A 26,103-nucleotide genomic window follows, 5' to 3' on the forward strand; every position below is an offset into this window, starting at 1 on the left:
ATAATTATTAGAAAATGCAAATTCTTTGGAATTATTGATGGAAAATCTTCGGAATTGATATAGAAATTGTTGAAAATTTCAATGAGAAATAATTTGAATTTCGCTCCAAAACTCTATGGGTTTCCACGAATAAAATATTTGCAAATTTTGTAAGAAAGCCTTTATAATTTTCACAAACATTTATTCGAAATTTTTACGTGAATTTTTTCATAATTTTCTTCGAAAATTATTCGGAAAATTCTTTGGAATGTGGAAATTGCTCCAAATTTGAAACAGAAATTGAAAAATATCGTAGGAAACTAATTCTAAAATTCCACGGGAAATATTTCGAAATGTTCGTTTAAACTTCAAATTACCTCAGGAAATAAATTTAAATTTTCACTAAAACTTACTAATATCGGAAAAACTTTTGTATTTAAGAAGGAAATTCTTGGTATTTCAACGGATGATTATTCAACAAGATGTTGCATGGAATTTATTAGAAAAGCATCGAAATTTTCACGGACAAAGGATTAAATTTAATTACCTTTTAAATTGATTTTTGTTTTGTTGGATTTTGTTCTGTTTAATTTTGCTACGTATGAAATTCGAATTTTATTGATTTTAAGAACTGAATTGCTTAAAACGTGGTTGACCTCCATATTTTTAAAATCGCATATGATATTTTGTAAAATTTAGAAAAGTCTGCGTAGACTTCAAAGAGGGGGGGAGGGGTTTCGGAAAAGTCTACGAAAGTCTACTAGGGGGGACGGGGGGGGTTTGAAAATGTGAAAATTCGGTCTACGTGGTTTGTGGACAGCCCCTAATACAAAATAGGGGAACTGTTCCTGGACTGGACTCCTGGAAGCGACGAATTTGCTGCCGTATTTCTTTGTTTAGCAATTAGATGGATATATGTTCAGTAAGACGGTCCATATCCGATTACAGAATGTAGGTGTAGCCAATCATCAATCAAAAATTTATGAGCTGACGATTATTTTGGGTATATAAACATGTAAATTTGGCTGATGACCAGTTTTACCTAAAGTCCCTCGCTGGGACCTGGACGATGGCCAGTCGCCCCTAACATGGAGCATAGACGCTGCTGTGAATCGCTCATAACATGGAAAACAAACGTTTGGTAAGATTTGCACCTCCGGAGAGTAGCAAAGCCTTTTCCCTGTCAGCGTACGACCAAAGTTTTCACCGGGGTTGGTTACACGATCTTTCCTAAGGTTGCTCGTACCCCGGCCAGCACCACAGGGAGATAGGGATAGGAGTTGCCGGGTATGAGGCTAAGGACTACGAAATGGTGTCTATTTTATTCCATCTGGTACGCGTTACACAGCATTTGCAATGCTATTAGAACCATGTTATACTGCTTAATTTTGTACGTCAAACAAGACCGACAGACTGCAGCCTGACGCCTTTAGAGCGCCCCGCAGCCTAGCCTTTACTGACACTCGAGGCGAAACTGATTACCTCCTATGCCGCCGTCTTGCCTCCAAGGGAGAAGAATGTTTGTGAACCATTCTTGGCCTTCTCGCTTTCAGTCACATCCCTAATGAGCGCGTCTGGTTCGCAAAGCGTTTCAGAAGGTTCTGTTTTTGTTCCTTATAGCCTATTCAGATTGGGCTATTTATCACTTTGTAAAGTGAGAGGTTATTGAATTATTTTGTAAAGTTCAAACTGAACCAAGATAATATCCTTTGGAGTTCCATATTTTCTCATTTGGGTGGTAGTACAGGAATGAATTAAACGAGAGTATATGCAAGATTTAATCAGACTGATGAAGTTTCCAGACAACTCAAGAACAAGTTACGGAACTAACATTCTGGAATGTTGTGACATATGGACTAGGCTCGGACGCTAGGTCCTATGAATTGAATCCACTCTTCGGTTTAAGTAAAATAGTTTTATTTATGAGATTTTTATCCACGTCTTAAATCTTCGAAGAAAAAACTTTGAACATTGATAATTGCACTACATCTAGATTTAAAACAACAACTTTTACAAAGTTCCTGGACGGAATCATTTCTACCATGTTTGCGTAATGCAAACAATCACGAATCTAAATGCACCAAATTCGAAAAGGACGGATGATGAGAATCAGTTCGGCGAGAAGTCGCTTAGAACAGTCGCGTAGCCAGCAGCGACACGATGGTCACCAAACCCATCGAAGTAACGGTCGAAGCTCCACCACCTGGTCCAACACGGCACTGAACCGGAGCGGGGTTCAGGTTCTTACACAGCGCAGCACGGAAGTTGTCCACGGCCAACTTCTGAACGTCGCTGTCAAAAGTCTACAAGAAAAAATAATTTAGATCATAATAATTTTGCATAAAGTAATTTAAAAATCGGATCCTACCTGTCGGAAAGCAACAGTCGGAACGCTTGCCAACGGTTTCTGCAGCTTGTATGTCTCTTCGGCGTAGTTCTTGAGCAGGTTGCTTCCCTGAGTGCTGTTGGCGCACTGTTCGATCGTTTCCCAGTTAATCTCGAACTGATCTGCACATACCTTTCCGGGGAACTCGCCGCTCTTGAACTGCGCACGCTCCATCAGGCAGTTGACGTACTCCAGGGTCAGCGCTTCCTTGGTGTTGTTCGGTTGATATGAGCTTCCCTCAATGTTGGCCAGGGCACAAGCGTGGACCTTGTTGCCGTAGCACTCGTTCGGTCCATGGTGACATTCGAACAAGGTTTCCGAACCCTGCGTCCTGTAACTGGACTTGCCGAATGGAACCAGTCTGAGATCGATGTTGTTGGGGAATTGCTTGACCGTCGGGTACAGCTGCTCGTTGATGAACTTCGCGCTGTCGGGGCACAGCGATTCGTAGTACACGTACACCGGAACCTGTAAATTGAGGAAACATTTTCGTTAGAATGATTTCAAATTTGGTATTGTTCGAAGGCAGTAGACTCATAAAACCTAAATATTCGTCACAATAAAGCGATTAAAAGACATATGGAAACGTTCGGGGGTCTTTATCGGATGCTACGTGACCAGTGGATCACCTTAGTTCTAATCGCTCCATTGATGCATCTTTTCTTTCTGCGCATCGTTCTGAAGATAGGCAGAACCAGCGATGAAATCACGTTCTTGATTCGAGAATGTTATTGTTCTGATGGAAACTTGTGGGATGATTCATCATTCACCGCCGACGATAGGTGAGAGGATGATAATGATGATCGTGTTGAATTGTTAAACATGTCGATGACGGTACCAGGTAATGCCGCATTCATTGTGGTCGAACGCTGTGGCATACTAATTGTTGCACTTCAAAGCGAATCACATGATGGTGATCATGTGTCCATCGGAGTGCTCACAGCAGATACATCTTGGGTAATCATAGCCAAGTCAAACTTGGATACTCATTACTGTGTAAGCGCGACAGCTATTGACTTACAAATCGGCAGCGTTCTGAATGATTATTCGAATGAAGGTGAATCCACTTCCATGGTTGAAGACGCTACCGAGAACGATCACGTGCTGTAACCATGTACGATCGACTGCTTAGAATTAAAAATTGCATAATACGTGTTGTGTAAACATTTTTAAACATGACTTGCAACCGGATTAGCAAGCCCGTAATTACTGATCAATTTTCCTTTACTTGACATGCAAATAAGAAAAATCGAGACAAGTCGAGCATTTCGGCTGGTCATAAAGTGTCAATAAAAGTTTGTAAAATTCATACTTATCAGTTACAAATTTGGGAATTACAATTTGTCTGTCTTCTTTGAAATTTTAGAAAAACAAATACTGAAAACAACCTCAAGCCTTTCTTATGCATCAAAAACCAATCGATACGGGGCGGTTCAATAATGAGAAAAGATATTTTAGTTACTAGATAAAGATTGTCGCTGTCGTCGCTGTCCGGAACATCTTTTGCTGGTGAGGATAGGGGAGCTAAATGTCAAAGAAGGAAAATCCATACGATTTGACAGCTTGATACCCAACATGTTCCGGACAGCAGAACAAAGGGAACCGAAGCGACAATCTTTATCTAGTAACTAAAATATCTTTTGTTATGAGGTACACTACTTTGTGAGATTTTGAAACACCCCATCCTCTGTTTTTTGTATACTCAGTATATGCACTGTCACACAATCTTAGACACCACCCCCCCCCCTAAAACCTGTCACGTCATTTTTGAACGACCCCTAAATGGAATTATTTTATATATTTATAAATGAGAGATTATCTGTTGTTTCATACAAAGAATTTAATAATTCAATTTAAATCGTACATAATTCCTTAGCCCAGCGTGTTTTGATTCGAGCCGTGTTTTGCCGATTCGAACCCAGCGTGTTTTGGTTTGTACCGTGCGTAACAAATGTTTGAGAATTTGAGTTTCACCCAACGCTGCCAATATCAAAAGCTTAAACAATGCAATGGTGTTACCAGTATACAGAACCGTAGACAAAACGGTAGGGTTCATTTGAAACCGAAAGTCCATATCACTGCAAGTTCCGTATTGACCCCCTTTGTTGTTGAGCGAAAACACTATTCATGTCACTTGTGGCATGTCGTACCTAACATTCACTGGACCGTTGCGGCAAGCAAATATTCAACTAACAGCACGCCTCCCCCCATCATGTGATAACAAAGTGGGTCACATTTGTATATGCAATAAATTACGTTTCCAGCAACAACTTGTCAAGCGAAAACATTTAAAAAAAAGCCATTTGAGCGAAATAGTTCCTCGGCGATATATGCGAAGGTCATTCGTGATCGCAAAAAAAACGATTCCGCGCATGTTATTAAAGTAATTATGGACATTGAGGGGGAAACATTCTATCGGAAAAAGTGCATAACCTATGGCATTGAGTTGGACGTGTATTGATCGTCTCACTTGTACGCCAAGAAAGCAATTCCGGCCTATTGCCCTGAATGCCTCCTATGCTACACTTTTCTAATTTCAAAAGGAGTGCGCTTTACAGCCTTTCATAAAATGCAAGACGCAAACTAAGTACGTTTAGAACGGAAGAACTATCATATCGTCCTGAGAAATCACTATAAAAATGACACCCATTGTTGCATTATTAACAACATATTTATGCAGTGAAGTCATTTTTTTGGTTTGGAATTGGTTGTCATTTGGATTTAGAAAACATTCAGTTCGACCCGCGAAAAAAAGCAAATTGAAATCAGGTTTTATTTAAAAACTAGCAGACCCGACGAACTTCGTTTCGCCTGAAATCGATATACAAATTCTCACGCCAATCGGTCAGTAGTTTCCAAGTCTATAAGGTTCAGACAGACAGAAATTCATTTTTATGTATATAGAAGAAGAAGAAGAAGATAGAAGATTCGTGGGATTTAAGAGAAAAAAGAGAAATTGATGGAATCTGCAAAAAAAAATCGTAGTTACAATGATATGAAAATGCTAATATCATCTTCCACACTTAGACGTACATGTTCATGATAGAATTAGAGGCGAAAGTATACAATTGATAGTTCCCGTTAGGATACGGTAGGCATGAAGAATGTTTTTTATAGAAGTCGATTTGAAAGCGAGCGGAGGGATATTTGTGATGGTATATATCCGCACGACCTTCCTTCTGCCAAACTCCCGTATAAAGGGGGAGGGAAGAATATCAGTGTGGGAGCTGATATATCTTCGGGAAAAAGGAAGGTGGTTTGATTCTCTCATATGCCATCGCGTGCGGAAGGGTTTTCTATCGACGAGTACTGTCTCTAAATTTCTAATATGACATCAGCATCTAGTCGAATAGGATTTTTATTGCGCAGTTCTGTTTTCTCCATGCATCCGTCTCGTCGCAACTTACTGAGCTGCCTCGGAGAGAACAAAGCAGAGAAAGGCACCGATGCTGTACCGTCGACCAACAACAGTAGAGTTCGTCCAAACGGAGTTAGTTAGTTAGAACTTATTTCCAGGTCACCAGTTAAAACAATGGTTACAACACATAGAATTGTTGTTGTTGATGGGCTACAGCTCTTCGATGAACCTACGCCGAATGGAATATCCTTTTCCACTGGGACTCGATCCTGGGCCAATCGCTTCCAGTCGCCCTGAACGTTGAGCGCCCTCAGGTCCTCTTCAACTCCAAAAAGCCATCGTGTACGCGGCCTTCCACGAAGCCTGCTGCTTCGTCCGCGTTCGCTACAAAATATTATCTTCGCTTGACGTTCTTCCGGCATACGAAGAACGTGTCCAGCCCACCGTAGTCTGCCGTGTTGTACAAGCTTAATAATATCCAGCCCTTTATACTTGGTACAATTCGTGGTTCATCCGGCGCCGCCACATACCGTTCTCCTGTTTACCGCCGAGTATTGTCCGCAGCACCTTACGCTCAAACACTCCGATAGCTCTCCGATCAGCCTCCTTTAACGTCCATGTTTTATGGCCGTATAAAGCCACCGGAAGAATCAGAGTAGTATACAGCGCGATATTTGTCTTCGTTTGCAGACTACGGGACTTAAGCTGGTTACGAAGTCCGTAATAAGCCCTATTTGCAGCTGCAATACGCCTTTGCACCTCACGGGTAACATCATTATCACACGTCAGTAATGTTCCAAGATACACAAATTCTTCTACCACTTCAAATTTTTCACCATCCAGCACCATTTCACTACCTCAACCAATAATGAACCCACGTTGATTGCCAGCGACCATGTACTTCGTTTTGCTGGTATTGATCGTGAGTCCAATCCTCGCTGTCTCCCTGTCTTAAAAATCACAAAAGCGTATTGCACGGCACGGCGATCAATCCCTGATAATGGTACCGCTTCTTTGCACAGCAGCTCCCTAATCGCTCCCTCGAGCGCTATATTAAACAGTAGATTCGAGAGTGCATCACCCTGCTTCAATCCATCTAAGGTAACAAATGATGTCGATGTTTCATCCGCAACCCTTACACTTGATTTCGATCCGTCCAACGTTATACGAATCAGCCGTATCAGTTTCGCCGGAAACCCATGTTCAAGCATAATTTGTTAATAAATAATAAATAATAAAACAACCCGATTCTGTTTTTACACGGATTTTTTTACACGGCCGTTTAAAAAAAATCTCATACCAAATTTTTGCAAAGTTGCTCCATTTAGCATGACTCGTCGAGAAATCATAAAACTGTTTTTTACACGGATTTTCAAATTTTGAACTGAAAACTTTTTTTACATGGAACGCATCCCCCTGTGTAAAAAAAATCGGGTGTAATTCATTCCGTTTCACTGAATCGTACGTGCAAGTTGTACTCCCGGAATTTATCAACGATTTGTCTCAGGGTAAACATTTGATCCGTCGTTAATCGGCCATCGCGAAAACCTGCTTGGTATTTGCCGACAAAGGATATATATGTTGACCAGAATACGGGACATAATTTTGTACGCCGAATTAAGGAGGGTTATTCCTCGGTAATTGGCGCACTCTAGTCTGTGCCCTTTCTTAAAGAGAGGGCAAATTAGGCCGTCCAACCAGCTAGCAGGCAATTCCTCCTCTTCCCATATTTTCGACATAATATGGTGCAGAACTCCATAGAGCTGCTCTCTGCCATGTTTGAAAAGTCTCGAAGTGTTGCTTCCACCTGGCAGCCACTACGGTTTTATCTGTCAGCAAATTCCCTTCTTGGTCGTTGCACATGACGGGAGACCGGAGTGGCCTGTGCTGCACATGAAATTCCTCTCCATTCAGCTCGGCCCATGGGTGCACGTCACCAGCCACGCAGTCTGCGGAGGGTCCGCAAATCGTTCTCCACCTGATCGATCCACCTTGCTCGCTCTGCACCTCGCCTTCTTGTTCCCGTCGGATCGTTGTCGAGAACCATTTTCACCGGATTACTGTTACCGATTTTCGCGGTGTGAACGATGGATGGTTCTCCCAACAGCTGATGCAACTCGTGGTTCATTCGCCTCTTCCACGTACCGTCCGCCATCTGCACCCCACCATAGATGGTACGCAACACTTTCCTTTCGAAAACTCCCAGTGCGCGTTGGTCCTCCACGAGCATCGTCCAGGTATCGTGTCCGTGCAGAACTACCGTTCTAATAAGCGATTTGTAGATAGTTAGTTTGGTACGGCGGCGAATTCTATTCGATCGGAGCGTTTAGCGAAGTCCAAAGTACGTTCGATTTCCTGCCATGATGCGTCTCCGAATTTGTCTGCTGGTATCGTTATCGGAGGTCACTAGTGAGCCCAAGAACGAAAAAAATCTTTAACCACCTCGATTTCGTCACCACCAATACAAACTCGAGTTGGGCGGCTTACGTTGTCCTCTCTTGAGCCTCTTCCTATCATGTACTTCGTCTTCGACGTGTTGATGACTAGTCCAATCCGTTTAGCTTCGCTTTTCAGTCTGATGTAGGCTTCCTCCATCCTCTCAAAGTTACGTGCCATGATATCAATGTCGTCGGCGAAACCAAATAACTGGACGGACTTCGTGAAAATCGTACCACTCGTGTCAATCCCTGCCCTTCGTATTACTCCCTCCAAAGCGATGTTGAATAGCAGACACGAAAGACCATCACCTTGCCGTAACTCTCTGCGCGTTTCGAAGGGACCGAGAATGCTCCTGAAACTCGAACTACGCACATCACGGCTTTGTTGTTTTTCAGCCAGTCGATCTCCTCCTGGATTTCCTGGAGATTCGGAGCCGGAAGTCGCATGTCCTATGCCCGTGCTCCTAGGTTCATTTCCATACCGCCACCGTTGTCTGCCACATTCAGGTGCTCTTCGTAGTGGTGCCGCCACCTTTGGATCACCTCACGCTCGTTTGTAAGAAGGTTCCCGTTTATGTCCTTACACATATCGGGGTGTGGCACGTGGCTTTCTGCTGGCGCTTTTTCCTCCGAAAAATCGAGTTTTTTCATCACGGGAGATGGCGCTGTCTTTTTCCGCACGCCATTGACAGTCCCATAAAACCTCCGCATATCATTCTGCTCCATTTTTTCCTGCGCCTCGCTAATCACTTGTTCTTCATACTCTTTTTCTTCCAACGGTGGATTCATTTTTTGATTGCTCTTGCTTCCTTGTACAAATCTCTATTCGATCGGGTACCCGACACCAACACCCGGCTTCTGGCAACATTCTTCTCGTCTGTCACTCTCTAACATTCCACCTCGAACCAACCCGTCCTGGATCACCTCTGTGCAGTGCGTACCACTTCTCGAGCTGTTGTGCTCACCGCTCCATGGATCAACTCCCATAGATCGTTGATGTTGTCGCTAACGTTGATTGCGCTTATCCGTTCGTCGAGCTTCTGGCGGTACTCAGCCGATACTACTTCCGCCGACAATCGCTGGATATTGTAACGCATCGTTCGCTGTGATCTTTCGTAAGATACAGTTGACAACCGTGATCGAATTTTGCTGACAACGAGGTAGTGATCAGAGTCAATGTTCGAACCTTTTTTTATCTTTATTTAAGTGATTTTTCTTAATATCTATAGAGTTCATCACTGAGTGTTCGGACCTCTGAATATCAGAACATGGTCAATCTGGTTGCAAGTTTCACCATTTGGGTGTCTCCAGGTGTGCTTTCGGATATTCTATCGTGGAAAATAGGTGCTACTGATGGCCATCCCTTTGGCAACAGCGAAATTTACTAGCCGTAGGACGTTGTCAATGGTAGCAGAGTGAAGGCTCTCCCTACCAATTATGGGACGGAAAAAGTCCTCTTTACCGACCTGAGCGTTAGCGTCTCCGATAACAATTTTCACGTCAGGTTTTGGGCACTCTCCATAGGCTTTATCAAGACATTCATAAAACGTGTCCTACACGTCGTCGGATTTATCGTTTGTCGGTGCGTAAACGTTGATTAGGCTGTAATTGAAGAATTGCTTGCCAATCACTACGAAACCAACTCCATGCTCTGCTTTCCACCGCCGCTGTGATAGATGTTATATTTAAATACAATGTTGGCCGTGGGGTCCACGGCTTGGATTTCACGTTCTCCGGATCTAGGCCATCGGACTTCTTGAAAAGCGGCCACGTTCACTCCAACTTTCTGCAGTTCACGAGCCAGAAGGCTCACTCTCTCTTTTTCTTCTAGACTAGGCTTCAGTAAGCTACCTTACCGGGGTCGCGCTACCAACTTCGCGCTGGTGGGGCTGCCACTTTAGGTATAACCGACGCGATGCAGCATTTCGTTAATCAGCCGCTGGGTACCAGACAGACGCTGTTTGAGCCGCACCTCCTGGTGAACAGACGCTCGAGAAGCTCGTACCTTCTCACTCTAGCTGATGTCAGAAGGACAACAGTGCCCAGGCTGCACTACCAGCTAATTACACAACCCTTAGTTGGCGGTTTCTTGTCATCGGACGACCCGTGAAAGGGTGAGATAGAAACACGTGGGGACCAGAGCTATGTTGGGCGCTCCTTCCTTGATGTGAACCCACCATTTTACAGCCCAATATTCCACAACATTCATGTTTGCCAAAAACACTGCTCACTAGCGCCGCCTCTTGGAAGAAGTGCTCATTATCATTATATTGTATTCCTGAACAATTTTGCCGAATACAAAATCATTCTGAATTCATTCATTTTGAATTCCTCCTGGAATTCATTCTGGATTCCTCCAGAAACTCATTCTGAATTCCCTCAGGAATTCATTCTGAACTTCCTCAGGAATTAATTTTAAATTTTCCCAGGACTTCATTCTGAATTGCCCCAGGACTTCATTCTGAATTGCCCCAGGAATTCATTCTGAATTCCCCCATGAATTCATTCTGAATTCCCTCAGGAATTCATTCCGAATTCCCCCGGAATTCATTCCGAATTCCCCCGGAATTCATTCCGAATTCCCCCGGAATTCATTCCGAATTCCCCCGGAATTCATTCCGAATTCCCCCGGAATTCTTTCCGAATTCCCCCGGAATTCTTTCCGAATTCCCCCGGAATTCTTTCCGAATTCCCCCGGAAATCTTTCCGAATTCCTCCAGGAATTCATTCCGAATTCTCCCAGGAATTCATTCCGAATTTCCCCAGGAATTCATTCCGAATTCCCCCAGGCATTTATTCCGAATTCCCCCAGAGAAAGAAATTTCGAGAGAAATTCTTGGAAAAACTCCAGCAGTAATTTCTGGACAAACTTCAGGAGTTATTTCTGGAAGAGCTCCAAGAAGAATTTTTGTAGAGACTCCAGGAAGGACTCCTGAATGAACTCAAGAAAGAATTCCTTGAGCAACTTCAGGTTGAATAACCGATGGAAATCGAAGAAATCTTTCAGAAGAGACGCTACGAGGAATCCCTGGACAAATTCCTGAAAAAAAACTGCAGGAGGAATTCCAGAGGAAACTCCAGGAAGTTTCCCTATAGGAGCCTAAAGACTAATTTCTGGAAGAGCTCCAGGAGGAAATCCTGAGAAACTTCAGAAGTAATTTCTGGAGGAACTCCAAGAATTTTTTTTTGGAGAAGCTCCTGGAAGATATCAAGGATTAACCACAGGTGGAATTCCTGGAGGAACTCCAGGAACAAATTCCATGATGAACTCCAGGATTAATTCTTGAAAGAACTCTTAGAAAAATTGTCGAAAAGACACCAGGAGGAATTCCTGGAGAAATTCCTGAAGGAACTCCAGGAGGATTTCTTGAAGAAACTCCAGAAGCAATTCCTGTTTGAACTCAAAAAGGAATTCATGATAGAACTCTAAGAGGAATTCCTTGAAGCACTTCAGGATGAAATCCTGGAGGAATTGCTTGAAGAACTCCAGGATGAAATCATGGAGGAACTCCAGGAGGAATTTCTAGTGGAACTTCAAGAAGATTTTTTTGGGTAAACTGCAACAAAGAATTCTTGAAGTAACTCCAGGAGGAATTCCTGGCGGAACTCATATATAAACTCCTGGAGGAATTTAGAATGATTTCCTGGAATAATTAAAGGTGAACTTCTGGGAGAATTCACTGATGTGATCAGAGTCTATTCCTTTCACGTTTTGTCGCTTCATACTTGTTCGCACCCTACCGTACGGCTTTCAATCTGTTGATTTTCAAATAATGACTTTGTATTATCTACTCCCTTATACTTTTTCGAGCTACACATGTTACCCAAAATTGTCTATACCTCATAAGCAATCAAATTCAGTCACATTTGAGCTGCTGCATCCAAATTGGTCTGGATTGTGCTGCTAGGGTTGAGTAGGACTGACCGATAAAGACGAAAAATCAATCTAAATCCCTAAATAAATTCCTGAATCCAAAAACCTAAAATGTGATATGCAGTTTTCAGCCTGGCCAGCGCACTTGCGCCGCGATCCAACTTCGTTTCCCCCAGGGACCGTAATCTTATCTACTGCACAAATCATCCAATTCCCAATCCCGTTTTCTCGGTATAAGAAAATTATTGTCATTCCCCATAAAATGTTGGATTGTTTCAATTCGAACGGCTTTCATACAAGCAGTGCGTAGGTACGATTTGCAAGCAACATACTGCGACTTGTAAGTGCTGCTAAAAACGTGGAACGGAATATTCCGGCTGCTTCTCGGCGGCCAATGCATGGATTTACAATCTGTTGTCGCTAACGAAATCCTGATATTCTACAGATTGTAACTGGAAAGAAGCATGACAATTGGACTAAAAACACCTGATAATATCGGGGCAATGTTGCCGTTCCACGCTTTCTGCGGGGGTTGGTGTTTTCAGTGTTAAGCACGTACTCCCTTTTAATGAACTGGAAGGCAATGGTAGTTCGAGAAATACACGGTAATTGTTGTTCCTCAACAAATTATCTAGATTGAACTGGGTTTGTAGTTAAACCTTAATACCGGGTTTGATGATTTACTGGTGATATTCTAAAACCAAGACAAGGATATAACTATTGTTCCGATGCATGACCAAACTACAGTATAACTGTTTTGATTTTCTTATAAAATGAGAATACATACATAGACAACAATGACACTGCCGATGGCTTGCCAACTTCTACACAGAATGTCGACACTTCTTCGTCTTGCAAAATCTTGGAAAGAACATCGTGCCGCATGAAGCAGTCGTTGACGAATATACAAATAATCTTCATCCCAAATGACACTTCAGGCAAAATGAGCTATTCGGCCATTATGTATGACCTGTTCGGCCAAATGACTTTCAGCCGAATAGTTTGTTCGACCAAATGACCTATTCGGCCAAATAAATTTCGGCCTAGTGGCCTTCAACCAAATGGCATTCTCCATTTCTGAATAAAATCATGAAAAACTTATCTGTGAAATAAATTGAGCGTTGGAAGAACTACTGATGCGTTGATTGGAGAATCTTATGAGGGGATTTAAAAGAAAATTCTGAAGTAGTTCACTGTATATGATATAATATCACCATAATTCTTCCTAGTTATCATGCAGCAGCGTAATGTACTTGATTAGCAAGGGCATCCATGTGCTTAAATTTCGATAAGTCATTCCTCTCACTCGCATTACAAGGCATGTGAACGCCGTATTATGTATATGATATTATGTATACATCTACCGTTAGACAAGTATTGATGGCTTAACCGGCAAAATCTTGTTTAATGACGATGCTACGGTCGTAGCAGTTAAATTTCATCACAGAGCTAACGCCCTCTTATTAACGAAAGGCACATGACTAAGCGGTATTGTTCATCTTCCTACATAGTTAAATCGATGACTTCTATATTCGCTCCGGAGGTTGGGCGGAACTTGTCTGTCGAAGTTTGCTTGCACTGTCCGAACTTTCTACAAACCGAAACATCACTATGCTGTTTCCATGATAACATTGCTCCACACCCAATTTACCGAGCTTTTAAAATCAAAAAGTAACTAGCTGCAATGCAATGATGCAAAGATTCCCAAAATTAAAAGATCAATCCCCAGGCACATAGAAAGTGGGTCGCGCATTTCAATGAAGGGAGCTTCAAAAGAGCGGTTCCGCGCCGTCGTCGTCGGCTGTCAGCGCGTTATTTCATTTTCTAATTAAGGTGCGGAGGAATTACGCGCGACAGCGACGACGACCACACGGTCGCCTGTGGCTTAGTTAGTTCACGGCGCGCAGCTTCACTGATGCAACGACGGCATGCATATGTATGCCGGCGGTAACTGAATTCAATGCAGCATGGCTTCAACATTGCATCTCGAAACTGCAGATGGGTAAAGTAAAATTCAGTGATGCGATGATGTAGCTAATGTGGGAACTCTACGGTATTTGGTTTTGTCATTTTCGGTAAGGCACAATTTGTCACACGGATGGATTTCGATAGAAATTCTCACGTCAGATGATGTGATAACGATAGAAAGGAAAGAAAAGAGAAAAACTATCTTTTAACAATGTGCGTGTAGGCACCATTCCTATAAAAATTATCTAATCAGTCGATTGAAATTGTTATTTTATGAAAATGCTGTTTCATGATTATCTATCTATCTATCTATCTATCTATCTATCTATCTATCTATCTATCTATCTATCTATCTATCTATATATATAAAACTCAATGTTTGTATGTTTGTATGTATCCCGGGCAGAAGCCATGAACAGAATAACAAAACATGATATGGGTTTGATTGATATAAGAGATAAAAGAACAGGCAACAATATCAAAAATTTGCTCCGAAATATCATTTGAATAACAAGATTTGCTATGGATAAGAACAAACTAATGGCACATGATATTGATCACTTCTTACAAATAGCATAACTTGATCTTCTCATGATCTTTTAGTGCAAAATATTGATATTGTCGTTTGATCTTTTATCTCTTATATCAATCATGTCCATATCTCATTTTGCTATCTTCGTCTACTCGGGATGTTTGTATGTATGTTCCAGCATAACTTCTGAACCCATTTACCGTTTTTAACCAAATTTGGAACACACATTCTTTATCTTAAAGAGACGACGATAAGGGGTTAGGAATGCTCTTTGAAAAAGGGGGAGGGTGTGGGGGGAGGAGTATTGCTTAGTTATCGATCAACTCAGTGTAAATTCTGAACCCCTTGGCCGATTTCAACCAAATTTGGAACACAAATTCTTTATCTTAAGGAGGGGACGATAGGGGGGTTGAGCATGCTCTTTGGAAAAGGGGGAGGGGTATTGCTTAATTATCGATCAACGCAGTGTAAATTCTGAACCCCTTGGCCGATTTCGACCAAATTTGGAACACAAATTCTTTGTCATGAGGAGACGACGATAGTAGATTAAGGATGCTCTTTACAAAACAGGGAGGGTAGAGGGGGAGAGGTATTGTTTAGCAATCGATCAACTCAATGTAAATCCTGAGCCTCATGACCGATTTGAACCAAATTTGTATCAAATATTGTCTGTCCTGAGGAAGCGATTTTAGTGGATGTGGTTTTAATTTTAAAAGGGGGGGTGTGGGAGAGGGGTATTGTTTAGTTATCGATCAATTCAGCATGACTTCTGAACCCATTTATCGATGTCCATTAAATTTGGAACCCATATTATCTGTCTAAGGAAGACTATATCAGACTTGGTAGGAGTGCCATAGCTAAATGAGAGAGAGAGGGTACATATATTCATTAAACTAACAGTTTAGTATACCTTTTTATCGCATAGGTCAATTCAAACCACATACGTAAACACGTAATCCCTATCCAAAGGAAACTATTATAGTGAGGCTGGAAGGGATTTTTGGAATGGGAGGGGGTGTATTGGGATTGGGTATTGTTGTTCATCGGAATAATGGACCGCCCAGTGAAAAGCAATGATTAATGTGTTTCCTTCTGAATGGTGGATGTGATTGCTTCTTTAAAAGTAGGCATTTGCCCGGAATAAGGCAATGGTGGGTGTGATCCCTTCTTTAAAAATATGCGTTGCCCGGAAAATGGCATCGATGAATGTTTTTCCTTCGTTAGAAATAGACGTTTGCCCGGAATAAGCCCTTTCAAACCCACAATCTTTTCTTCAAAATCAGTCAATGTTTCCAAAGGCCTTCTTTTATCAAATGATAAAGTATGAATAAGTAAACACAATTACCCTGTTGACCAATTGGTTTTATCATTTTCCAATTGTAAAAGAAAACTGCAAACCAAACTGGCAATTCCGAGCAAGGCCGAGTACATAAAGCTAGTGAATTTATATAATTAAGTAAGTTAAGGCTTTCTGAGACTGTTCTGGAAATTTACCATTACTGCTGAGTCTAATTTTACAGAGCAGTGCTTATAGCCTAAGTTATGTTGTCGAAGTCGCCACCGAAATCAAGGACTCAGTGAAACTGGTTTGCGCAAAATTGCCAATTTGTCATTTGTTTTTACAATACTCTTATGATACAAAGTTCTATCATTTGAGTTCCATTTAACGTGCTTCTTCTTCAATGGCTCTAAATTCCAACTAGAACCTGACCTGCTTTTCAACTTAGTTTCTATTAGCATGTCATAAACGATTTACGCATTACAATAAATGGAAAATTTGACAAACCTAGCCCCACACAGCATTCCTCAACAAATTAAACAGAAAGCTCTGATGATTGAATAGTGCTAATTGAACGTAGATTGTCCGAAGGAGGGTTACAAAAGATGTGAAAAACAAACGACTCATGTCGCTAACCGCTAACGTGATGTTACCATTTAGCACAGCACCGCGCTGCGAGCTTTGATGGAGATGGCACAATATGTACATCGGTAGACACTACTCAGGGCCGGATCTACGTGGGCACAGTGACCCTTTGTTGGGAGACCGGATTCTTTCCGTTGTGAATCAACGAAGTCTCAAAAACCTTTTGGGTTAAGTTGGGATTCTTGGATTTTTTCGTTGTTACGAAGAGTAGAGCCTGTCGTTCACATATTTATAACGCAGATCTGTGGAGTGATACATGACCTTGTAATAGTGCGTTTTGAATTTAGTCGTTTTGTTCAAGTTATCGGCCGTGGACGCCAAACGGTTCAGGCTCTAGGGAAACTGAAGATTGACTGGCCGATAAACCCAATAAGCATATTCTAGCCACTCTCAGCACACCTCGAAGGCACACCTGGAGACACCCAAATGGCGATATGTGTTTTCAAATCGATCAGGTTTTAATGAGAAGTCAGCATTTCTTTCAGGTTTCTAAGCCAGGTTACCATTTTTGCATTCGTATATCATAAGGCTAACGCGATGATACTTTTATGTCCAGGGAAGAGACAATTTCCAATCCGAAAATTGCCTAGACCGGCACTGGGAATTGAACCCAGCCACCCTCAGCATGGTCTTGCTTTGTAGCCGCGCGTCTTACCGCACGGCTAAGGAGAGCCCTGGCCCTGTGAGGAAATACCGAAGTCTAAATAGCGACTCTTACCACTATCTGGTGGAATGGAAGATTCGTGCAAGGCTGTCCATCACTACCGGCTCTAGGCGTGTCCTCATGCGGCTGAACATAAAGCGATTGTCGGGCGAGGCAACAAGTCCACAACAGCCACAGAGGTATTTGGTACCACACAAGAAAACCAACAAAAAGGCTGTTTTGCCTTTCGCGTATACTAAGTTTACGTAAAGGCTATAGGATCACTCCAAAATCGAATTTTTTGAAAGAAGGCTCGGAGACCCATAGTGTTATATACCAATCGACTCAGCTCGACGAATTGAGGTGATGTCTGTGTGTATTTTTTTTTCTTTTTCTTCCTAAGCAATGGAGAGGAAATCTGCTCAACAGACATCCTGGGTTGTCCAGGAAGTGCGGGGTTAGGGGCCACATCCAACAGCAAACGAGGGAGGCAGGACTGCATCCCCGACCCGCTAAACCGTTTCCATTGCCGCCAAGCCCATCGTCCCTTCGGTACAACCAGAAAGTAATGCTTCAAAGGGGGGCCAGTGCATAACGCACCCTCGAGGTTAGCTGCGTGTCCTTGCAGTATCGAACATCGTGACTCGCTTTTTTAGAAGAACACCATGGTATCGTGCCAGCTCATTACCGGCTTTCCAGCTGGCCTTACCACGCCCTATGTCCTCGGGAGGTGGGAAGGGTCGACTTCGCGCCTGCATCCCTCTGCACGACTGGTATCAAGAATGATGATGCCCCGTGCACCCCAAATTGCCTATTCGCCAGCACACAGAGGGACTTGCCGACGCGGTGCCTACGCCTGCCCCAGCCTTGACGAGGACCCCTTTCCGTCCTCGGGCTCGGAACCCGCCCGGTTAACCGACGCCGCGAAAGCGACGATACCATGTTGTTCTTCACGCGGCCACTTGTTCGATAAAAGGATCGAGTTCGACCACAGGGCACCGGTATGACCCATGAAGCCGACTCCAAACCCTTGGAAAACGGCGTTCCAGCCAACTTCATCTTTACACATCCTCCGGACTAGGTTGTCCGGGGTAGTGTCCAGACCACATGTGGCAAGCATGTGATCACGCATTGTGCGAAAACGCGGGCACACGAACAACACGTGTTCCGCCGTTTCCTCTAAACCGCACACCGGACACTCGGGCGAGGCCGAGCGTCCGAACCGGTGTAGGTACTGTCTGAAGCAACCATGGCCTGTAAGGACCTGGGTCAGGTGGAAAGTGATTTCCCCATGGCGCCTCTTGACCCACGTACCTATCTCCGGTATCAACCTATGTGTCCATCTACCCTTAGTTTAACTGTCCCACGCACGCTGCCATTCGATCATTGAGGCCAACCTGACAGTCCTACGAATGCCTCTCGTGCCGCGCATTTCGAAGCACTCTATGTCTTCACCGATAACGATGTCAATAGGCATCATACCGGTGATGACGCAAAGTGCATCGTGCGACACGGTACGGTACGCGATCGCAACTCTTAGGCACATGAGCCTATACGTTCTTTCTAATTTCGTTCTGTAGCAGTTAATACGCAGGGCCGTGCCCCAAGCTGGCCCCCATACCTCAGTATGGACAGAGCAACGCTAGCCAGAAGCTTGGGCTTGCAGGCATAAACCGCAGAGCTATTGGACATCATCCGGGACAATGCCACTATAGCTGTGGAGGCACGCTTGCAGGCGTTATTGACGTGGCTACCAAAGGTGAGCTTATCGTCGATCATTACCCCGGAGTTTGATGGAGCATTCAGAGGTGACCGTGCAGTTGCCTGCCCTTATCACCGCTTATTGCTCCGACTTTCGGTTGTTAACAACAACCACCTCAGTCTTGTGGTAAACCAGTTCTAACTTCCTGGAACTCATCCACCTCCTCACAATTACGATCGAGTGGGCTGCAGTCAACTCCACCTCTTCGATCGATTCGCCGTAGACCTCCAGCGTAATATCGTCAGCGAAGCCGACGATTACCACGCCCACCGGGAACTTCAACCTCAAGACACCGTCGTGCATGACGTTCCATAACACCGGACCCAGTATGGAACCTTGCGGAACCCCTGAGGTTATGTCAACGCACTTCCGACCCGCCTCCGTGTCGTATACCAGTACTCGATTCTGGAAGTAGCTTCCGAGAATCTTGTACAGGTACTCGGGAATTCCAAGACGCAGGAGCGCATCTTCAATAGGTGCCCAACTGGCACTATTGAAAGCATTCCTCACGTCGAGAGTCACTACTGCACAATAGCGAACTCCCCTGCTCTTACGCTGGATAGCTATCTCCGCGGATTTGGTAACCGACACGATAGCGTCTACGGTCGACTTACCCTTTCGGAAGCCAAACTGGTTACTCGATAGACCATCCGCACCCTCCGTGCGTATCAACAACCTGTTGAGGATGATCTTCTCGAGCACCTTCCCCGCCGTATCAAGCAGGGATATTGGTCTATATGCCGACGGATCCCCCGGTGGCTTTCCCGCCTTTGGCAATAGGACCAAGCTCTGCCTTTTCCATGCTTCAGGGAAGACTCCCTCGTCCAGACATCTCTGCATGACAGATCTGAGCATCTCGGGAGCCTCAGCAATGGCCGCTTTGATGGCCAGGTTCGGAATACCAACCGGTCCTGGCACCTTACCTACACTAAGGGACTGTGCAATCCCCGCAAGTTCCGCCACAGTTACTCTTCCCTCGTCGGCCACCCTGGCTCCTGGCAGCTCCACAAAGGGAGGCCAGGGACTTGGGTCGTGACGTGGGAAGAGCCTGATGATCCTCTCCAGCATCTGTGGAGACTGCTCTGTAGGGCCATCGCCCCACGTGTCTTGGCCATTACGACCCTATAGGGGTCACCCCATGGATTCGCGTTGGCACTTTGACACAGGCCCTCAACCAGGCTTTTTTGCTTGATCTAATCTCAGTCTTCAGAGCCGCTCTAGCAGCCACGAACGCCACCCGTCGTTCAACACGCTCCTCTTCTTGTATGTGTGTATGTATGTATGTATGTGTGTGTGTGTGTATGTGTGTGTGTGTTCCAAGGGTCCCTTCTTGGAAAAAAAATTTGCAAAATCGAAAAAAAAATTTTTTTTCAAAATCTGCTGCAATGCATTCAAATGAACGCAAATAAATGTGAATTGATGGAAATAACTGAATCTATCTCCCTAAAATCCAATTTTGACCTCTCTTATGTGCTTTTTTGTTACTCTTATGTGTTTTCTTGTTTTATAATACACGCGAAAGGCACCATCACCGCTAGGTGGATTATTCTGGGTTTTGATGTGGAGTTTCGAAGAGCGACAGATGAAAAAAGCCAGGCCAAAATTCCAGAATAGTGTTCTGCACAGATTCTCTCTATCTCTTTCCCACTTGGTAAAAATAAGAAAACAACAGAAAAGACAGGATAACTGTATGGTACTGGTCCTATTGTTTTCTAATTTTCTTCAGGTTTGAAAGAGATAGGAGATGTGATGACGTCACCGTGCAATGGAGTATAGAGAACGATGTAAAAAACCAAGGGCTACTGAGATTTGAGAAAAAAAACTCCACTAGCATTAGAAACTGGTACGACCTAGGATGATACGACGAAAAAGAATTTTCGGAGGCAGCTTATTTGTCAGAATCGTAGCGCGGAAGCTCTACAAAGCGATCAAAAAAATGCGCAAGTAAAGCGCACCGGCGCAATTCATGATCAATGACAGCTCCGGGAATCTGTTGACTTACCGAGCTGTTAGTTGAAGGAGCACTTTTAGTTATTGTTGAATACACAAACGGACAGAAAGGGCACACACAGAATTTGGATTGAGGAGGATGAACAAACAGTGGAGCCAACAACGCTAGACGAAGCGATGAAGGCTATATGAGAGCTAAAAAATGGCCGAGCCTCTAAAAGTTGGCAGAGGCCGGCTAAACGAAAAATCCACCGAATGATAGTAATTATTTGGGAGGGAAAAGAAAGACCTTCAAGCTGGCTTGATGACCTCATATTTCCTATCTACAAGAAAGGGTACAGACTTGAGTCTGCATTGTGGAGTGCTATACCTCGATAGTTAGCACAATCGATCGATTGTGCTAACTATCGAAGTATTACCACCGACGAAGTATAACACTCCACAATACCGCCTACATATTTACCGAATTCTGTTTTGGAGAATGCGCCCGTTTGCGGACGATCAACAACGAGCTGTGGCATATATGTGATGCTAAAACATGGCTTCCCGGCAAAGCTTATTAAATTGGTCCTTGCGACGCTGGATGAATCCGAATCGAAAGTCAGAATATCTGACGTTAGATGGATTAAAACAGGGCGTTCCCAAGTAACATTTTAAGTTTTATTTCGCCCTAAGAATGGTTTTCAAGATCAATTTATAAGATCTAACAATAAAACCGAGTAATACACGGCAACCTTCTGATGACCACTATAAGAGTAAGATATTGCCAAGTGGCCCTCTCCAGATAACCACTATAAACCTATTATAAGAGCATTTAGAAACCCTTTTTAAACCACTCGCAAAAAAGGGAATTTGGCTGCGGCAGCTGTCAAAATGTTGCATTAAAAAAAGAGAAACAAATCTTTGCAAAAAAATAATAACAAAATGGATTGTTGATGAAAATTATGATGATGACAACAAAATAATATTTTATTTCAGGTTGTTTTTTCGATTGCATTGAAAAGAAGTGCGCTTCCGATTTTATGGTCAAATGTTGTGAAAAATAAGGTTGAACACCGCGCGCCGGCCATATAACGTAGTTCAGGGAAATAAATCGTAAATATTGATTACCACAACATCTAGGATGTCCACTAAACCGATTAGTATTTTTTGCCCAAGCTTTTAATTGATAAAATTATTTATCGGAAGAAGTATGATAAGCGGTGAAAATTTCGTTAAATCATGCATTTCAGTAATATATTTCACTGACTGCGAAATGCTTTTCCGTTTTCAATATGGCCATCATTATTGAATTTGATCAGAAAAATTTTGCTTTTATAAAACACCGTCATAAACTCTTCGCAATACAAACATTCATATGGGGGTAATTCATTTGACCACATTATGACCAAAATTGTAGCTTTATTCGAGCGTTGAAAACTGGATTTATTACGCTCTTCAACACTACCATAGATCTGTTCATATGGTCAATAGGCATTTGACGTTTGAAGCATTTTCAGCAGATTTATGGGAGGTTTATTGATAGCAATAAGAGCGCCAATAAAACTGAGCAATCAGCTTCGTGATTGCTGTCATAAGTCCGCAATAAGAATTAGATAAATCCAAGAAGCATGGAAATTGTTACTTGGGTTGCGCTCTCTCTGCTATTATATTTAGATTTGGAAGGTGTAATACGAAGAGCAAGTGTACAAAGAAACGACACCATCAACAAAAAATCTGCATGCTCCTTGGTTTTGTGGATGACATCAACATCATTGGTGTAGACCGCAGAGCAGTAGAGAGAATAGGTCTGATCATAAACTCTGTCAAAACTAAGTACCTGGTGGATGGAAGAGAGCGAGATTGTCCAAACGATGTTGGTCCCTAAGTAGAGATGGGTGAGATGCGATTTGAGGTTGTTGGCGAAATCATATATCTTGGGGCTCTTGTTACATGTGATAATGACGTTAGCGGCGAGATAAACAAAAATCACCGCTGGAAAATTTTAAAGCACCCCGTTTCCTTTTCCTGAAGCTCTAAGCTTCCTTTTCGGGGGAAAACCACGGAGGTTCATGAAAGTTCGGGCAGTACTAAGATTTTCATTTTTATTGGGAGAAGCCTTGCGATATTTACTTTGAACTCTTTTCGCTCTCATAGAAAACATAAACAATGAAAGGAATTTTGCCAAATTTTCACGGATTTTTATTTCATGGAAGTGATGTAACAAGTTGTCTCTGTTTCAATAATATTATTATTATAACTTCTAATTGGAAAATCAGGAAAAAAAATATCATTTTATGGACTAATCATTGTTGTAGGCACAGATCTATTAAAACCACTTAGAAATTTTGATTTCTATACAAAGCAACATTCTAATCATGGTGCTTGTAATGTGACAGGTGACCGGGAGCACGCTACATTTTCATTTGTTCTATAGAAAATGAAAATCCTCTGATTTCGCTGTCCCATGACGGTCACGGAAACCGCCAGTAATGGTCTGGTGACACCGTGTGAGGTTCCAATTCATAACTCTCAGAAGTAGTCTAAGATCTATACGAGAAAATTAAAGTAACGCTGTATAGAGAATATTCACTTTTTAATTATAATACACTGAAATTATTCTACACACTCATGCTACTGGTTTCACACGTGAATTTTCACTACTTGTAAACCATATTTAAATAACGTGGAATTCCAGTCGCATACGTCAAAAAATGGAACGTTGGGTACAGATGAATTTCATCAATAATTAAAATGGAAAACACGTTCAATCTTTATGGATTGTTTTTGTGAAAAATGTCAGAATCCGGGATTTTTTTTTCTTTCTAATTTACAAATGAAAGTAATGATTCCAACACGCAAATGCAAAACATGCAAATGAAACATATCAATCTTGAATTTTGAATAATATAGTTTATTAACATTAAACAAAACAATATATTCTCGGGTCAATCATTAAAACAGGGTGATAATTTTGTATTTTTTCTTGTCTACCAGCAAAATTCTGCGTAGGAGATTCCGAAGACGTGAAGGTTTCTAAAGTTGCTGCTTGAATTATTGTGTAATATTCAATAATCCAATGCAATGCCATCATAAATACCAGTTCCGAAGTTCAAAGGTTAAACCTGAAACAGTAGGGCACATTTACAATAATTTATAATTTTCAATCATATAGCAAGAACTTACCTTTTTGTATATTAAAAATACGAGATAGGCAGAAAGTAATTATGTTTCAACTATATTGACCAAGTAAAATTAATAATAAATAATTTCCTTCATTATAAGATGCTCGCAATATTCAGACGGTTGGTTCACTCACAAACTTTTTCTTTCAGCGCCATATTTTTTTTCTTCATCTATCATTGCTATGGAAAACAATGTTTAAAACACGTCAATATGCACAGTTTTTACCTATGGTATCAATCCATATTTATATCTTGCGGCTTAAACGTGGATGGCTAGTGAAAATGACGGTCGATGAAACACGTTCGATCCACATGAAAAAGAACGTTGTGTGAACGTGTATAATATTTTCAGTGTATCTATTTAGGCCAGAACTGAGAGTTTCATTTTCATTGATAGAGGTCTCGCGATATTTGCATTTTATTCTCTACACTGCCAAAAATATCTATATAAGATATATGTGTCGCCGTTATAAATTTTTGCAATAGCTCCACCCTAATATAATCGATAAAGAACCACACATAAATTAAATAATTGCTAATTCGAGACCACACATGAAGTTTATTTGGATATATATTTTATAAGTAGTTCGCGTGGAGAATGGTTATGTGTGCGCTGATATACATCATAAGTTGAATCTATGGATTTTTGCCAATAAATATGTGTGGATTTTTAGTAGTTTACCGCTTTCATTGAAAACATAAACAATGAAAGGAATTCCGCTAAATTTTCACGGATTTTTATTTCATGAAAGCGCATAAAACTATTATAAACAAGCTGTTTCTTCTTCAATAATATTACTTCTAACTCGAAATCCAGGAACAATATAATCATTTTATCGACTAGACATCGTTATTTGCACAGATCTTTTAAAACTATTCCCATCATGACTGCTTGTATTGTGACAGGTGACCGGGGATTCACTACATTTTCATTTGGTCTCTTGAAAATGAAAATGCAATTGTTTTCGCTTTCACATGATGATCACGAAAACTACCAGTACTGATTTAAGCAATTTCACTAAAAGTCAATTAAAATGACATGCAACGATTGTCGAAATCTTGGTAAAGTTTACTGGAATTCTAAGCAAATAAACTATCCATAGATTTATTGAAAAGATTACTCAGCTGTCGACAAATTCCATAAATGTGAATTAATGTGTAGATTTAATTTGTATAATAAGAAACTTCCATCACGTACCCTTAACATGCATCATCGCCAAACATGGTCCATACATATAAACTATCAAATAACAACAGCCAATAAATACCTACCTGTTGAATGTGATGAGAATCGCAGATGATGAAAGAAACCCGACCCCACAATTGCATGTAAGTGAACCATAAGCATTCTCCCCTCGCAAGAATCGAAATTCAACCCATCTCAATTGTTCAGCTCTCAAGTCTATTGCTTTTTGACTCACACCGAGCGACCACACGTTCTCACCCAACTACGACGGTTACCGCAGCAACTACCTACTCAATAATTTACCATTCAGGCACCTTTAAAAAACGAAACTTCTTTTTCGTCGCTCCAGCGCAGTCCGCGGAGTCAAATTCCCGTACAGGTAGGTAGGTACATGAATGCAAACGATGACTCACAATCGTACATTGTTAGAATGACGGAGGCGCTAATTTTACGAACAAAAAGAAAGTAAAGAATTTAACGACTGTGTTGTTTTCGTAAGCTTGACTTGACTAAAGCGCTTGAAACTTAGTCAAAGCAGTATTTCTCGCACAGTAACCATGAGAAAAAAGCGCGGCCTCCCTACCATTCAACTATGCATATGGGGCCACACCTTAACCGCACAATCAATAGATTTACATTCGCCCTCGCTCACCTTTGATTGCGCTTGGCTCGAGACCACGGCCAGGGTCACCAGCAGAGCTATCTTGACCAGCATCGTAGAAGTCGCGGTTCAATCACCTCTTTTATCCAAACCCTTTTCACCTCTCGATCGGATCGACACAAAAACTTGAACGCACTGCAGCCACACACCGTTTATTCACCGATGGAAATGTACGGAAAGGTAAGAAAATAACAAAGGTGGAAAATAACACAAACTGAAGGTGTAGAATACGCGGACCTGACGAGCTCACCGCTGGAACCGTTGAAACTCTACTGAAC

The 26,103-nt window shown here is 42.2% G+C and overlaps 1 protein-coding gene across 1 annotated transcript; it reads right to left on the bottom strand.

Annotated features, from left to right (window-relative positions):
• Positions 1-1,874: 1,874 nt before the first annotated feature.
• On the bottom strand, positions 1,875-26,103 carry LOC134202553 (GILT-like protein 1). Its single transcript, XM_062677561.1, has 3 exons — positions 25,817-26,103; positions 2,348-2,833; positions 1,875-2,282 (listed from the first exon to the last, which is right to left on the bottom strand). The coding sequence occupies exons 1-3, from the start codon at positions 25,877-25,879 to the stop codon at positions 2,109-2,111; spliced, it is 723 nt and encodes a 240-aa protein (XP_062533545.1). The 5' UTR covers positions 25,880-26,103; the 3' UTR covers positions 1,875-2,108.

This window comes from Armigeres subalbatus, unplaced genomic scaffold (assembly GCF_024139115.2).
Source record: "Armigeres subalbatus isolate Guangzhou_Male unplaced genomic scaffold, GZ_Asu_2 Contig1268, whole genome shotgun sequence".
In the NCBI taxonomy this organism is placed as follows: domain Eukaryota; kingdom Metazoa; phylum Arthropoda; class Insecta; order Diptera; family Culicidae; genus Armigeres; species Armigeres subalbatus.